Source organism: Chenopodium quinoa, unplaced genomic scaffold (assembly GCF_001683475.1).
Source record: "Chenopodium quinoa cultivar QQ74 unplaced genomic scaffold, ASM168347v1, whole genome shotgun sequence".
Taxonomy (NCBI): domain Eukaryota; kingdom Viridiplantae; phylum Streptophyta; class Magnoliopsida; order Caryophyllales; family Amaranthaceae; genus Chenopodium; species Chenopodium quinoa.
The window spans coordinates 1570845-1587495 of record NW_018744593.1 but is presented as its reverse complement, the minus strand read 5'-3'; the positions used below and the strand labels follow the sequence as shown (position 1 = coordinate 1587495).

General features: G+C 32.0%; 1 protein-coding gene and 2 long non-coding RNA genes across 4 annotated transcripts; 2 read left to right on the top strand and 1 right to left on the bottom strand.

The window, feature by feature from the left end:
- The first annotated feature begins 2057 nt into the window (after positions 1 to 2057).
- LOC110699608 lies at positions 2058 to 4752 on the top strand. Of its 2 annotated transcripts, XR_002506951.1 has the most exons (4): positions 2058 to 2381; positions 2508 to 2595; positions 3217 to 3272; positions 4350 to 4752. It is a non-coding gene; the product is annotated as an uncharacterized LOC110699608 (long non-coding RNA). The 2 variants fall into 2 exon arrangements; XR_002506950.1 differs by lacking the exon at positions 2058 to 2381 and having other exon boundaries at positions 2394 to 2595.
- A 4920-nt stretch (positions 4753 to 9672) lies between these two features.
- On the bottom strand, positions 9673 to 10602 carry LOC110699812. The gene is made up of 2 exons (XR_002506996.1): positions 10219 to 10602; positions 9673 to 10104 (listed from the first exon to the last, which is right to left on the bottom strand). It is a non-coding gene; the product is annotated as an uncharacterized LOC110699812 (long non-coding RNA).
- A 3754-nt stretch (positions 10603 to 14356) lies between these two features.
- On the top strand, positions 14357 to 15175 carry LOC110699788. Its single transcript, XM_021877304.1, has one exon. The coding sequence runs from the start codon at positions 14357 to 14359 to the stop codon at positions 15173 to 15175; it is 819 nt and encodes a 272-aa protein (XP_021732996.1).
- Positions 15176 to 16651: the final 1476 nt, after the last annotated feature.

Here is a 16651-nt window from a genome sequence, read left to right as displayed (position 1 = left end):
GACATTGTAGGTTTGTAGCTAGTCACCTTAAATTTGGTAGTATTGTCTGAGATTTATGATTCTGGAAAATTCAATACTCTGTTTAGCCTCTAAATGAGTGTTTTTATCCAAAGGTACCTGAGTGAGTTCTACATGCGAAAGAAAATATTTATTGATCTGTAGTCAGGTGCAAGAGCTAGCACCTCACCTCCTAAAGACGCGCACCTGCACCTTACTCCTTGGTGCACCTCATGCCTCTTAAAACTAAGGCTGAACGTTCAGAAATCGTTATTGAGTTTTGTGAGTTTTGAAATAAGTATGTTAATACAATTAATAATTTGTTTAATACTCTGACAAAGTCTTGTATTGGACGGTATCACAATTGTTGTGAGAGTGGAGTGACTTAATGACACACTTATCTGTTTTTGACCTTCTTAATAAACAAATTATATTCAATTTGTTTTACTTATTTGCTTAACTTGATGATATTAAGTATCACCATCCAACTTAATTTGTTTGGTTACTCTTGCTCATAATGTTTTTGTTAAAGACTGTAATTCATTATTTTAAAGACTTCATAATTCATGTTTATCTATAAGAAGTGTTTTGTACTTTTGTACTGCACATTGATGAAGTGGCTGATTAATGAGATTTAACATTAATTGGATTGATCAATGCGTCATTTTTATAATACTGGATTGAAAGATAGGTCAAGTAATAGATGCATTTATTGGCTACCGAAAGTTAGAGAAGTACTTGTCAAAACTAACCATAGTAAATTAGTAATATAATCCGTACTTCCTTCGCTTTTACTCGTACTTCCTTCGCTTTTACTCCGTAGTACATGCAATCGGTCTAACTTTCATGTTTGTCAAAATGTCAACTGCACAACTCTAGCTATTAATATTACTGTATTAACATATTTATTAGTAAAACTAGATGAATGTACGGTTTATTTGTATTTTTTTGCAACTTATATTTTTTTCGTATATTTGTGATAAAATTTGTTACTTTATTTATTTGTTGTATGTAGTATATTATATTCTCATTTAATAATTTTTATTTTATTTAATTTTAAAATAAATTGTGAATTTTCTCTCATTCATTATATATTTAGATGAATTTCCTAATATCAAAAGATAATATTTTATATTTATTTAATTTAAACTTTAAAATCTCATTCGCCAATTTTACTTATGGCATTTGAATTATTTAATTCTAAAAGAAATTACAAATCTCTTATTTAATTGGAATTAATTAAATTTTGTTAATGCAAAAGTTAATCTTTAAGACGAATAAATGATAAATGATGAACATTTTTTTTTTTGCTAGAAAAAGAGAAAGGGACATATTTTTAATTTTAATGATTTTTTTCTTATTTTTTGTATCTAATCCAAAACTGTTTTTTTTTTTTTTTTTTTTCTTTTGAGAAAACTGAATTTTTTTTTAATTGAACGTGATTTCATTTTTATTTGTATATTTTGATAAAAATATTTTATTATAACCACTTGTCATATTTTCATTATTTTTTTTTATCTAATCCAATTTTTTTTTTTAAATATCATTTGAACGTGAATTTCATTTTTTTAAGTTTAATAGTAATTTATATATATATATATATACGAAATAAAATAAATTGTTTCTTTTCTCTTAAATAAAATTTTTAATTTAAAAAGATACTTCCTCCGTTCTTTTTTACTTGACCCGCTTTGACTTTTATACTATTCATCACCCCTCCTTTGACCATCTTTTGTGAATAATATGTAAGGAAAAACATATTCATAATGGATCTTTTTGAATTCGTCTCAATAAGTTCTATCATAATATATAACTTTTATAATTTTTACTTGTGGAGAATTAAAGTTATAAAGTTTTTCATTGGTAAGCGTAATAAAAGAAACAGGTCAAGTAAAAAAGAATAGAGGAGGTAGTATTTATTTTTATAATAAATTTAAATTTTTAATTTTAATCTTATGTGGCGCTTTAAAATAACAATCCTACGTGGAATAATACTATTTTAATACTCCGTATTTTTATTGTATTTTAAAAATTATATAAGTATTTATAAAATATATATTTTTAAGGGCTCAAGTATTTTAATTAAATATTTTAAAAGGCTAAACTATTTTAACTATTGAGTTTTATAAAAGTAAAATATATTTTGTGCTAAACGTTTATTAATTATTTGGCCTTGTTTAAAATATCGTATGTAAACTATTCCTACATACCCCTAGTGGATTTACCCAATTATTTAACTAAGCCAGTCTTTTAGGTCAAATATTTCATGACTAAAGCCCACTTATTTATTAAGCCTAAACCAACCTCTACTCTCTACTCTATAAATATCCCCCAAAATCCCAAAATTTTCCCACACTAAATGCTCAAAAATCAGATTTCTTGGAGTAAGTATTCTTTCTTCCTTTTTCCTTATTTTCTCTTCTTTTTCTTTGCTTTTCTCCTTTTCTTATTTTCCTTTCTTTTTCATTGTTTTTGGGGGGTTCATGCATGAACCAACCCGCGCATAGCAGCTTGCTTTGTTGCTTGAAGACCCACCTCACGCTGCCACATCATTATCACCGATGGCACCCACCTCCGGCCAGCTCGCCACCCTTGGTGGTTGTTCTCTCTCTCCTCTTGTTTTTAATTTATTTTACGTATTATGTATTTTGGGTTTTGATTTTTAAATATTAAAATATGATTAGCATGCTTTATAATTGTGCTTTAATGATTAAAGAGTATAAATTTCATGTTATAAAGTGTTTAATTTCTGATTTGTATAAAGTATTAAAAGTTAGGGTTTTTAATTGTTAAAGTGTTGATTTTTAGGGTTCTAACTTGCAATTGATTTGGGGGTTTTATATAACCATTGATTGTAAGTGATAAAAGCTTAAAGACTCTATTTTTATAAAGTTTGAATGAGTTTTTATTTGAAATAAAATGCTGGAATTTTATTTTAAGTACTACATTGTGTTTCAATAAAAAGGGGTTGATTACACATAAGTAGAGAAGGTTTTAATTGGTTTTAATGGAATTTAAAACTTAAAAAGTATGCTGTAATTTTTATTTAAGCACTGTATATATGTTTCTACTTTGTGGTTTTAATTAACCACTTAAAGATAGAGTTTTAAAGATTTTATACCAAAATTTCAGCTTATTAAAGAGGTTTTTAAGTGTTTAAAAGTTGCTGGAATTTTGTGTAATTAAGGGATTAATGGAGTTGTGTATTTGGTATTGTAGGAGACTTTAAGTTGAGTAATTTCTAGCATTGTGGATAGTTGGAAAGACGATTTGAGGTACGTATGCGCATAGGATGTTTTAATTATGTGTAGTACCATGTTAGGAAGTTAAATTTTGGATCAAGTATGATATTAGTATCATGTTAAGTTGATTATGGTGATATTTGGTTGAATTGATTTGGTTATCCATGTCTTATATGTAAGCATGTGAATAGATTGGAATAATCATTATGAGCTTGATACAGGTTGTAAGTAATTGAATCATGTTATATTATTTGTTATTCATTATCAAGAAGACATGAATTTATTAAGCAAGGCTTATATGTGTTTAAAAAAGCTAAAGTTATATTTATTGAGCATGATTCATGATTTTATTCTCACCCATTTCTTATTGGAGTTGAGTCAAGAAAGTTAGTTTATTTATTTACTCACCCACATAAGTTGAGGTCGAGTCAATAAGTTAGTTTATTACTCACTCACATAGTTGAGATTGAGTCAAGGAAGTTATTAGTGCATTTTATGCACCAAGGTAGGAATCGTGCAATTTTGTGCACAAAACTAGGCAAGGAACCTTAATTAAAATAAATAGTATATGCTCACTAATTAAATCAAGAATAAAATGGAAGTATGTGTTGTATTGACATATTTGTTCTTGATTGATTGGCTGAAGTCATCACAAGTTTAATTGGTAAATCATGTAAAGTGAAGAGGATACACACCAAAACTCTTGGAACGTATATACCTTGAGTATGAACATATGGGGGGACTTATGAGGTTTTATATTTAACCATAGCTTCTACAGGGGTATAGGACGCTGTACTTTCTTTTATTATTAATGCGCTGGAATTCTGTCACAAGGTGACATAGTAAGTGCCAATTGGGGTAGCTTTCTAATTGGAAGTCCAATATTTTAATGGGCTATTTTAAGGAAGGAAACTCGTTCGATGCGTTATCCAAAACTATATATTAATAAATTAAGTAGAGTCATGAGTCAACGGTAAGTTGACTTGTGTTGTATGGCAAACATGTTTTATCCATTTATTTATTTATTGTTTATTGTTAGGATATTCATGTAAGTGTGATTATTCCTATTGGTTCATATGCACTCAACTTTTGCTGATTCGTACTTTGTAGTTTGTGTTTGACTTTTCTTTGTTTTGGCCCTACTATGACCCATTTTATATGGCGAGTAGTGAGGTTAAAATAAAGAGAAGTACAGGTAGAAGGAGCATATCAAGCATAATGGGATTGAGCGAAGAGGGTTATATGTTTCTTTGTTTATTATTTATTGTATTGAATTATTTATGTAATCATTGACACTAACATTAATTATTGTTTTAATATTTTAGTTTGATTTTAAAAGGGTCTTTAATGGTTCCAATTTGACCTGGTTGTCGGGCGGGTCGGGCCAGGGTCGGTGCGGATTGAGTCAAAGAGGGTCACATTTTATAGGGTCAATAGCAGGTCGGCCAAATGCGGGTCACGGGTCAATAACGGGTCGATAATGGGCGGGTTAACAAAATATCAATTAAAATAAATATTGAACAAAGTCATTATTGAGTATATATGAATACAAATTTATCTATGTAATTATTTTCACATTATCTATTTTGTTTATCTATTAAATTGAAAAAAAAATTTGACCCTATATTGACCCTACCCAATAAGGGCCGTGTCTGTTAAAGGCCTTGTCCATTAAAAGCCCTTTAAGCTTGGCCATGATCCTATAAGCCCATTTATCGCACTGGTCTCGAAAACGAAATTCTCGTATTTTCAGGCGGAGCACTAGTAAAAGATCACCTAGAGACCATTGAGCTATCATATCCAATAACCAGCTCTAGTTCCAATTTATTGGTTTGATGTAAGTTGGTTTTAAAGTTGAGTTTGTTGCATTAAACTTAATTTTATTTGAGTTTTCGAAAGTTAGTCTTCCGCTGTGTGACTTCGAAAATAGTCTTAGTCGTTATCACGGTGGCGGTAATATTTTGTTTATTTCCTGAAATGAGTTTTATTTAGACTAAAAAGAGTATTTTAAAAGGAGGAAATTTCTAAGGTATTACAACTATATGTAACTTTCTAAAAATACTAATCCTACATGGCGCTCTAATAATTTTTTAAAAAAATCAAAATCCGAGGTGGCTTTCTAAAATCTTGGGAAAAAATCCAAGATGAAGCCCGTGCGACGCACGGTTTGTTTATACCTTTTAAAACAATTTATTTATATATTTATTTATGTGATAAAATTTGTTTGTTTTACATGTAGATATTAAGGTAAATTTCATAATCTCAAAAGATAATATTTTATATTTAATTAATTTAAACTTTAAAATCTCATTTGCCAATTTTGCTTACGTGGTATTTGAATTAATTAAGTCTATAAGAAATTACATATCTCTTATTTAATTGGCTGTAACTAAAATTTATAATCCTTTGTGGCGCTAACAAAATTTATTTTTACGTGGCTTTCTAAAAACTCGGGAAAAAACTCCCCTTTAGATATATACTAGTTTTGTGCCCGAGCAATGCCTAAATGGTTGATAAAATTTTAAATTAACATTTTTACTTAAATGTTAAATATGGTCAAATAATTCGTTCTGATAATGTAGGATATTTAGACATACGATATCACATGGCTTATATTTATATTAGTGTACTTTTGTTTGTAAATAAATATCTATGTTATTATTGACTTGAAATTATTTTTATTGAACTTAAATTATTTTTATTGAACTGAAAGTATTTTACCAACTAAAATTATTTTTACTAATTGAAACTTAATTTTACTGATTCTCTAATATCTTTTTAAATAAATTAAATAACAATGCATTTTGTATGCGGCTAGCCACACCATCTGATTGGAGAAAGTAACCCCTATAAAACTAATCGAGTAACCCTGTAATACTAACTAAGTAACCTCTAACACTAACTAAGTAACCCCTATCTATAACACTGATAGAGTAACCACTATAACATTGACCAAGTAACCCCTATAATACTAACGAAATAACTCTTGTATAGTTGGTGACACAGTTTGACCAACTACGTATAAAAGTTTGTGATTAAATATACTATAAGTGGATCTTATTTTAAAGAACTTTTTAAAGCGAATTTTATGATGGAAATAAAATTTAGTTATAGGAAACTTATTAAAATTTATGATTAATTTTGTATATACGAAATTTTAGAATTCTATCAATAATAAAACTCTATACAATAATTTTATCTTAAAATATCTATCCAAAAATCATTTACTTAGCATCATAAGTGTCACAATAATACCTATTTATCTTCTACGTGGCGCTCGTGGCCTGGCTGCGAAACCGGCTTTATTTATTAGTACTCCCTCCGTCTCTTATTTACATGCTTACTTTCCTTTTTGGGGGTTTCAAAATTACCTGCCTATTTCTATTTTGAGAATATACTTTTTGATAATATTCCCTTTTTGAATGAGTTGTCATTAATTTTTTTTTTTATTTTTTTCGTACTTTTGACATCATTTTCTAATACTTTCTCTCTCCATCTCTTCAATAATCACCAACTACCTTTTCTTTCTCTCTATCTCTCTCTAAACCCACATGCATATTTGTACTTCTCAATCATGACTTTTAAGTTCCTTAATTTCCGTGTAAAATGGGAAGTAGACATATAAAAAAGGGACGAAGGGAGTAATAATCCAACTATAATTTACATGACTATTAATTTTTGTTCTATTAGTTAAACGTAATTCCTAAAAAAAATGGTTAAATTATATTGAAAGGTAATACTAAAATAAATTGTGCAAAGATGAATTTGTTGCATGTATTGAGAAACTAATGAGGAAGACCTCCTTGTGCAGTAGGGGTCGTCTCGCATCTTCGGTGTGTGAGGTTCAAGCCTCACCAACAAATCCCTTTCCCCTACCCCTTAGCATTGTTAGCTAGGGCTCCTGTGATAGAAGTCTTGGCTGGGGCCTAGTTAACCTTTAAAAAAAAAAAAAAAAAAAAAAAAGGGTGTATTGAGAAACTAATGATTTAAATTGTAAACAATGAATATGAATACTTAAAGTTTAGCTGGCGAGTATTAATATAAGAATTAGTTAGGGAAGAGTAGTATTAAAAGTTTAGTCCTTGTCATTTTTAAGCTTGTTATTTTCATCACTAAGTTAATGAGCAATATAAGAATTAGTTAGGGAAGAGTAGGAAGGTCAAGGAATGGTAGTTTGGAGATGTAAATGTGAGGAGGTTGACGACTGATGAGAGTTAGTTAGAGTTATTGTGATAAATTTGGCTTCAATTTTAAGTACTCCATTGTCTTCCCTACTTTTTAAAAAGCATGAGAAAACACTTATAAATAATGTGAGGACAATTATATTTTTAAAATGTTTGTTTACCTATATGCCTATATTAATATGATGTTAATTACATCTAAACATTCCTTTGTGTGATTTAATTCTTGTGAATAATGTTTGGACAATAATACCCTCTAAAATGTTTATTTACTTATATGCTCTCTTTAATAATAATTGCCTTTTTGTGAACTCTAAAGAATAGTGTGCTATGTGTGAACATTTTTACACCTAAATTTATTTTTTGATTTTACATATTTTATCTCATTATGTTCCCTACAATTGAAAGAACTTCCGGTATCGCATGCGTTAGCCACCCTAATAAAATGAAAAAAGACTTTGGGAAATTCAATTGTCTTAAATATTTGGCTTCAGTTTTAAGACAAATTCTTAGGCCATGAGAGAAATTTTAAAATTAAATTGTCAAGATGAAAGGAGAAGAGAAAATTAGTGGTGGGAGATTTTAGGGGGTGTTTGACTGAGAGATAGGCAAAAAGAGAGGTTTAATAAGTTCAAATCTTTGATAGAAGTGTTGTTGAAAGAGATTTAATGGTTTATAAAGAGAGGTAAATTGTGGATGATCAATTGGCTTAGTTGGTTAAATTATTAAGGGGTAGTACTCAAGACTTTTGATCAAACTTGTCTATATCATTATCCTCGTGGCTCTTTTTACACCAAAACAAATAAACAGAGGTGTAATACCCCGCTCCTTCTGTTACCGAATACTTCGCCAAGTTAGAGTTTATGAAAACAACACTCTTTTTATTTCGAAGGATATGAAACAATAATCTAATTTGACGAAGTATTTGGTAATAGATGATATGCGACCCACAAGCTAGTTGTCATCCACATTACCAAGGACTAGGGTATGGTTGTTAACTTGTTATATTGCTATTTTCAAAGATAGACAGGAATTAAATCATCTCATCAGCTTGGGAATGTAACCTTTTATGCCAGAGTTTGAACTACTGTAGTAAGTAAATAGCCGTTGTACAATCTACAGTTTGTACCTATCTACTACGGAGTACTCCCTATCATTAAATTGACTTGACATAACTTCCCAACTGTTCTTATATATACTCCGTAGTTGACTTCATTAATAACCTCCTTTTTAAAATATATTTCAACTACCTGGATGTAAGTTTCTCTGCATGGCTTTCATCACTAAATTTTCCCTTCTTGTTTAGACCACTTATTAATTTTCTCGTACTTCCCTTCTTAAAATTCCTTATCTCATATCGCCCGCCCATCTCTGCTCTTGGTATGTGTTACTCCGTATTATTCAAACCTTTTATATCAACACACGTATCTTTATCAAATACTTGCCTTTACGACATTGTGTGTAGATACTTATATTTCATTTTGGATCTACATTTTGATAAAACCTACGTACAAGGTTGACATTTAGGCCCCGTCTTTGGAAATTATTTAGTCTCGTTATTAATCTATAACAGTTCAACTCAAAAGAACAAGGTCTTAGGCATGTACCCACCCTCTACTTGCTGAAATTCAAGTGACATAGCATTTGGTTATGTGACTACTTCACTCTAATCTTCTCATATGCATATCCTTGCATTAAGGGCCTAGGGACTTGTAGTCATAAGCACAGTTTAAGATTAAGGTTTCCGGTCTTAGCTTCTTAACAAAAGCCTTTTGGTGGAGTCTTTCTTTTTTTGGGGAACAAAAACATAAACTTATAAACATGTTAGAAAACACAAAAAATAATATGGATGTGATTTGTTAGATGATCCTCATTGAAATACTCGAGGAAATAAAGGTACACAACTAGATTACTAGAAGTAACCCACATATTAAGGTAGATTTCATCCCGTTTATGCAAGACTCCTTAAGGAGTTTGATAGCGAGCCTCCAATAAGTTTTTACCATCTCTCGGGATACCTTTCCTCTAGGGACTAGCTTGCCTGTACGAGGATTTGCGCTTGGCCAGGGTTAATGATTTTGTTTTTTGATTTTGTGTGATTAGTGTAAAATTTTGTTCAAGAAAAGGGATTTAGCTAACATCAACTTGACGATTCTTATGATATAATTCATCGTTACCTTTTGATGTTTTTGTTCAATTTTGGGATCACAAAATCAAAGAGAATATAAATATAAATATTTTCATCTAATAAGTCAAAATTTAAAATATTTTTCCTAAGAAAATAGGGATGCGGCTGTTCAATGCCTACCATGGGGCTACAAGGTTGGCCCGTGGATGTACTAAATAGATTAATTAATAAAATAAGGGCTATTAATTATACATCAATTTCCTGGAAAAAAAAATCCTCTAGTTTTTCACAAGAGGAAAAATCCATGAAACCCTTAGCTTTAAACCTGAAATTAACCATCTTTATATAACAGAGGTTAAATATTTTCACAAACTAATCTATATTCTAATTAAAGTATTTATGTTTAAGTCATAAAATTAGATAATACACTCCATAAATTACACTTTTATGGCTTATGATGCTGAGTGTAAATGTAGTCTAAGTGAACTTCTGAAACCATTCTTCTCTTCAAGCACTCTTCATCTCCATTGCCACAAATCTCTAATCCCATCAACTCCTGAAAATAATTATAATAATAATTATCATGCATTAGTTTTTTTTTTTTTCTTCTAACAAATAAGATTCAAATTTGTAAAAAGAAAAAATAAAGTAACTTCTAGTTAAAGCTTACATCTATGGAATCTTTGTCTTCTAACTTCGGAAACAAAACTTCATTCGAGATTGGATGATTTTGCTCATCTTTGTGCTTGAGTTCCAGTAGACGAGCGGATGTTCTTGGAAAAGATAAGCCAAGGAGGAGAAGTAGAATAGAATAGGAGATAAATTTGTGCATCATGTAGTTGACTATTTAGTTTATGATAATCTTGTGTATGTGTGTTCTAGAGAGAGAAAGAGAGGAAAAGGAGACAAAAAGATAGAGTTCCTTAATTGTTTTTTGGGGAAGAAATAAAGAAGAGTTTTGAGTTCTCTTTGAGTTGAGCAAAATGAAGGAAGTTGGAAAATGAGGGTGGCAGATGAAAGGGGACATGAAGCATTTAAATACATGCTACAATCTATGTTAGTCACATGTAGCCACCCTTAAATAAAGAAGGTACAGAACCGCAAAACTTGGACCCCATGCATTATTATCATCGGAGTGCCTAATTACTTAATAATTATTTACCTAATGTGGGCAAAATTGATAATGACTTTATTTAAACAAGAAGTGTCAAAAACTGACTCGGTTTGACTATATTCGACCTAATTAAAAAGTGATATGATTTAGATTTTGGCTTATATAAACACAATTATTTAGTATGACTCAAATCTCAACTAAACACAGCCCCCCAACCTAATTAATAATTATAACTTATTCATGTCAAACCTAAATTGTTTCGATGTTGTGTAATTGATTTTGTCATTTCCTCATATATCCATCCTCAACGTGGTTGAAAACATTTTAACTTGAATTTGTACATTATATATTGATCATATATGATTTATCTTCATAAAAAATAGTCGTGTCCAACCTATGAACTTGTACTCGCATTTGATTAAGCTCTTGTATCCAAGTAAAGTGAGACCACTTTGCTCAATTTGAATATTCAAGATACTTGGTTAGACTTAGAAAATGTTTTTGAAATTTTGCTTATAAACGTAAATAAATTGTTTGGTTGATTATAAAAATGCGGAGTGAAAATTTTCACTTACTTAAGAGAAGGTAACTAGATAAGTACTAATATTATTCCGTACTTGGTATGACAATTTAATTAAAATTGTTTTAATTTCCTTTTTATTTGTCATTTTTGGCTTCTCAAATTCTTTTTCTACTAAAATTTTCTTATCGAGCATTGTAGAATATGGAGTACCAACTACAAGTACTTATTATCTCAATACTAGCTCCTTTTTTTTTTTTTTTTTTTTTTTTTTTTTTTTTACCTCAATTGAGTTATGTGTTATTTATATTCATCACATTGATCAATAAAGGTATTTTATACATAAGATTAAACTTAGACATGTAGATACTTGTTAGGTTCATCTACATGACTACATGTATGTTTTTTGAACTTCATCTTGTTATGATTTTACATACGTAGTATATTGGTAATTATAGATATTATTAGTTAAGGTTATTATTAATTTTTATATGTGATCGATCACACCGTGTGCCAACCCACCATGGGATACCTGATTAGTGTTATAGGGGTTAATATATTAAGGTTATAAGGGTTTACTTAGTAATATTGGAATTACTTTGTCAGTGTTGGAGATGTTATTTTGTTATTTAAGGGTTACTCAATAATTATATATAAGAGTTACGTTACTTATTTTGTTATTCAGTATAGTTGAGGTTACTCTGCCAGTGTTATAAGGGTTACTCTGTCATTGTTATAAGGATTATTCCGTTTTTTTTTTACACGTAATCAGACAATGTGGTCAGACGTATAGAAAACGCGTTGTAAAAGTTTTATACTTCTATATTGATAAAAGTGCAGTAATCCATCAATTAAATGGACACTTAAAAAACAATGGGAGTATAACTCTAGTTAAAGTAAGAGAAATCGATGAGACAAATATAAAGGGACATACGAAAATAGTATACCATGCCTTTTATGTCATGACATGCTCAAGTGTGCTGTATTTTGGAAAAAAGAAAACGGTAAAAGAAGCTTGGGATGTGTCATCTTCCTATAGGTGGTCCAAGTAAAGTCCTAATTAAATAAAAAAAAAGGGTTAAAGTGAGTATAAATATTAAATAGGCTTACTACTGACAGTGTAAAAAAAGTCAACCTTTTGGACATTGCTGACAGCTGTTCTTCAATGTTCACGTGTTTTGCCATACATGTTCTGACACGTGTCAGGATTGTGCATGCCGAACGTGTAAACCATGAGGAGGAACTTCATTGAAAATCTAAAAGCAGAGGTGACTTCACAAATCACATCACCCTATATATATGCTTATTATGCTTTTCCTTTTCGTTTTTGATATTGCGGCCCACATGTAAGCTACTCATGCACTTAGAACCTCTTCTTTCGATTAGGTCCTAACAAAGTAACAATACCTCAGCTTTCACGTTTTTTTTAATTTTTTTTTCAATTCGGTATTTGTGGTTACTTTGAGAATAAGAGGGAAGAATAAGGAATACTCACCCTTAAAATGTCTCTAATAAAAATTGATCCCAACCTTACCACTGGACCAAGCTTAGCTTGGTACCTTTTCTTTCGTCCCTTCTTTCGATATAAAATAGGGTGTTTTGCTATGATTTTATGGTACGGTGTTATGTAATGAGCTTATGACTAAAATTTGATTACATATATACGGGGTATTATTATTGAAAATGGACGTTTATAAGAGGAGAACAAATCCTAAATGCTCCCAATTTATTACGATGTCATATTATAACTGAATTTTGATATATATATATATATATATATATATATATATATATATATATATATATATATATATAAGTTCCCGTAAAAAAAATATATATATATTATATACATATATAATGAGTATTATTTAAAAGTGGGCGTTTCTCAGAGGAGAATAAACCCAAATACTTTTTTTCTCATAGTGTCACCTCACATATGACGTATACTATTGTATGGAGACGGAGTCTATTGTCTACTACTTTTGTTCCATTAATGCTTTTTGTTATGGTCAAAATTGGGGCACGACTTGACGTCCGACAGTTGCACGACGATGGAGGGCGAAAGACGATCTTGTAACCAACTTGGCGAAAGATAAGGAAGAGATAAATACTCACAATGATATCATGGCTATTTTTCAACAACACATCCAGTAAGGATAATTTAAATTCCATTCAGATAAGTCCAAGACTTAGTCTAACAACGGCTGTCCTATATTTTAGGAAGTTGTTGCCTGCTCTCGACGGCCCTCTAGCTAGGGTTTAATACTACCTCCATTTTTTGTTATTTGCAACAAGTGTACTTTTCACGCATGCCAAGGCAAAAGTTTTAGTAGTTGTTTAGTAGTGGATAATTGGATAGTGGGGCATGTGATTAATGAAGTAAAAAGGGAGGGAAAGTTGTCCTTTGTTTTGGAGAGAAAAGAAGTCATACATGTGGACCCAAATTTTAATTTTGGGGCCAATTTTTCCCCCCAAATTTTTTTACCCCCAAATTTTAAAGCAGTCAGGGACATTTCACCATGAAAACCCACGTAATTTTCCCCCCCCCCATTTTCTAAATTTCAGAAATTTTCCAAATTCCCCCCCTTGAATTTTTCATTCAAGGAGGGGTATTAAAAGCACCTGCACTACAATTCAGTACATACATTCATTACAAAATATCCAATAGTTAAAGACATTAAAGTTTCTTCCCAAAAGTTAGTCCTACCTAACATCCAGAAACTAACTAATCCTAGGTCAGTTGCAGCATTTTCTTCTTCTTCTCTGGTTCAGCAACAACATAGCAGTAAAAAAAAGCCCCCTCACTTCATTACCAGACCTGACAACTGGGGAACTCAGCATCATCAGTACACTCAACATGCCAGGAATTGCGCATGATGCATTTTTCAGCATTGATCAGATGTTACATGATGAAAACAATATGGGTCACAGTCAAGCAAACAACATGGAAGGGACTGAACACAATGACAGCAACAACACTGAGCATGAAGGTGGATTTCAGGAACCCAAAGGTAGAAAACAGTTGACTGTTTTCCAGAAAAGGGAGCTTGTAGATGCTTAACTACTGAAGCTAGAGGGGGGAAATTGCCAAGAGGCTACTTATCACAGCAAGCAAAAAAATTCAATGTACACAGGTCAACAATCCAGAGGCTATTTACAGACATCAAAACACAAATGGCAATGGGGAATGTCATAGATGTCAGAAGCAAGAAACTGGGCAAAACTGGACCCAAACCCAGAGAGTACACTGATGAGTTTCTGCAATCAGCACCTTTGTACAAGAGGACAACTGAGAGAAGCTATGGAGCTGCTCTCAACATCTCACATGTCACCATCCATAAACTAAAGAAACAAGGGAGACTCAGAACACATACAAGCACAAATCACCCAGCACTGACATCCAACCACAAGATAGCAAGAATGAAATGGGTGTTAAATCATCTACTGCCTGCCACAGAGAATGGGGACCCTAAGTTTGTGGACATGCAACAAGTTGTCCACATTGATGAAAAATGGTTCTACTTGAACCCAGATACTAGGAGGTTCTACCTCCTACCAAATGAAGCTAACCCATATATGTGCCAACAGTCCAAAAGGTTCAAAGTGAAGGGCATGTTCATGGCATCCATAGGGAAGCCAATTTTTGACCACCAAGGAGCAGTATTACATGATGGAAAGTATGGAATATTTCCATTTGTGTATGAAAGCACAGCAAAGAAAAAAAGAAAAAATAGGGAGGCTGGTGTTGTAGAAATCAAGGCTACACAGAATGTCAATAAAGAAGCCATAAGGGCAATGCTACTGAATAATGTCATTCCAGGCATCAAAGCTAAATGGCCTTCCCATCTACCCAAGGACATATGGATTCAGTGGGATAATGCCAGACCTCATCAAATTCCAAGGGATGAGGAATTTGAATCACCCTGTCACTCAAATGGATTCAATATTCAGTTCATTTTCCAGCCAGCTCAGTCCCCAGACTTAAATTGCTAGATCTAGGGTTGTTCAATGTAATACAACCCATACAATACCAATCTTTTCTTAAGAACTTAGGGGAACTTATAGAGAAGGTCACAGAGGCTTATGAGTTGTTCAACCCAGTGCTGAACAAACATTGTTGGATAACACTCCAATGTTGCATGGAAGAAATACTCAATCACCTAGGAGGGAATAACTTCACCCCACCCCACAAAGGCAAGAAAAGGCTTGAAAGGATTGGGATGCTGCCAGAGCAACTAGAGGTGTACAAGAATGTGGTTCAACAGGCTATTGATTACCTCAACACTGTTTTCGTATCAACAGGTGAAGGGAATGAAGAAGATGAAGGCATGCATGTAGATGCAGACTGAACACAAGTCAGACAAATGAACAAGGTTTTTGTGAGACTGCCACACATAACCAATGAATAGCAAAGAAGCAGCATGAAACATAGTATGTGGTGTTTTCTGTTTTGTTTTTTTTAATTATAGTATGACAATCATTGGTTAGGTGTATTTTGTTTTAAGTCATGGCTACTAATATTGTAAGGCAGTCTTAACAACCTTTATTTGAAAAATGTACAAGTTTTTTGTTTAATTTATGAGATCAATTATGGTTGTTTTATTTACAAGTAGTGACAATTAAAATGAGGTAACTGTGGAAAACAGACTCACACATCAATCCATCAGAGGGATTTTTTTTCTTTTCACAGACATTGCATAAGTGGTTCCCTCAACAACAACTCTCATAAGGAGTTGTTGGAGCAATTCCAACTTATTAATGTTATGTACTTCATCAAATGAGTCCCTTCATCACTTGGATTTTCCAGGCACACACAACACAGTCAGGGACTTAGTTCACCTAGGGACAAATATCACATAGGGGGACTCATACAGGGACAGACATGCATGCCACAAGTTGATCATCATTCACCATAGCACAAACCCCATTGCCAAATGCCTAACTAGTATCAAACAACCATAGGAAACAAATTTCCCAGTCACAGCCAACCAATAATGTCAAACAGGTACAATAGAAAACAGAGCATAAATAGGGAAACCAGCAACCAAATAAGTTCAAACAAGCTAGCATGCACATCAAGCCACCTCTACACCCAACAACAACATACAATGTCTGTGCACCAGTCTCAAGATAACAAACACAGCCTAAATAGGCCTACAAGCATACAAGTGTGGTTAATATTCAGAAATCAGTTCCCACAACCCACTTCTCCACCCACCAGCAGCCTACAATAACTCTGAACAAGTCTAAACATAGCAAACACAGTCTCAATAGACCAACCAGCATACAACTGTAGTTAATATTTAGAAATCAGTTCCCACAACCCACTTCTTCACCCATCATCAGCTTACAATAACTCTCAAGAGGTGTCAACATAGCAAACACAGCCTAATTAAGGCAACCAGCATGCAAGTGAGGATACTAATCATCGCACATCAGGTCAACCAAGCTACATTTTCACCCTACAAC

Coding starts and splice junctions, on each gene's coding strand:
- LOC110699788 (XM_021877304.1), top strand. CDS start 14,357: ATGGCAATGGGGAATGTCATAGATGTCAGAAGCAAGAAACTGGGCAAA.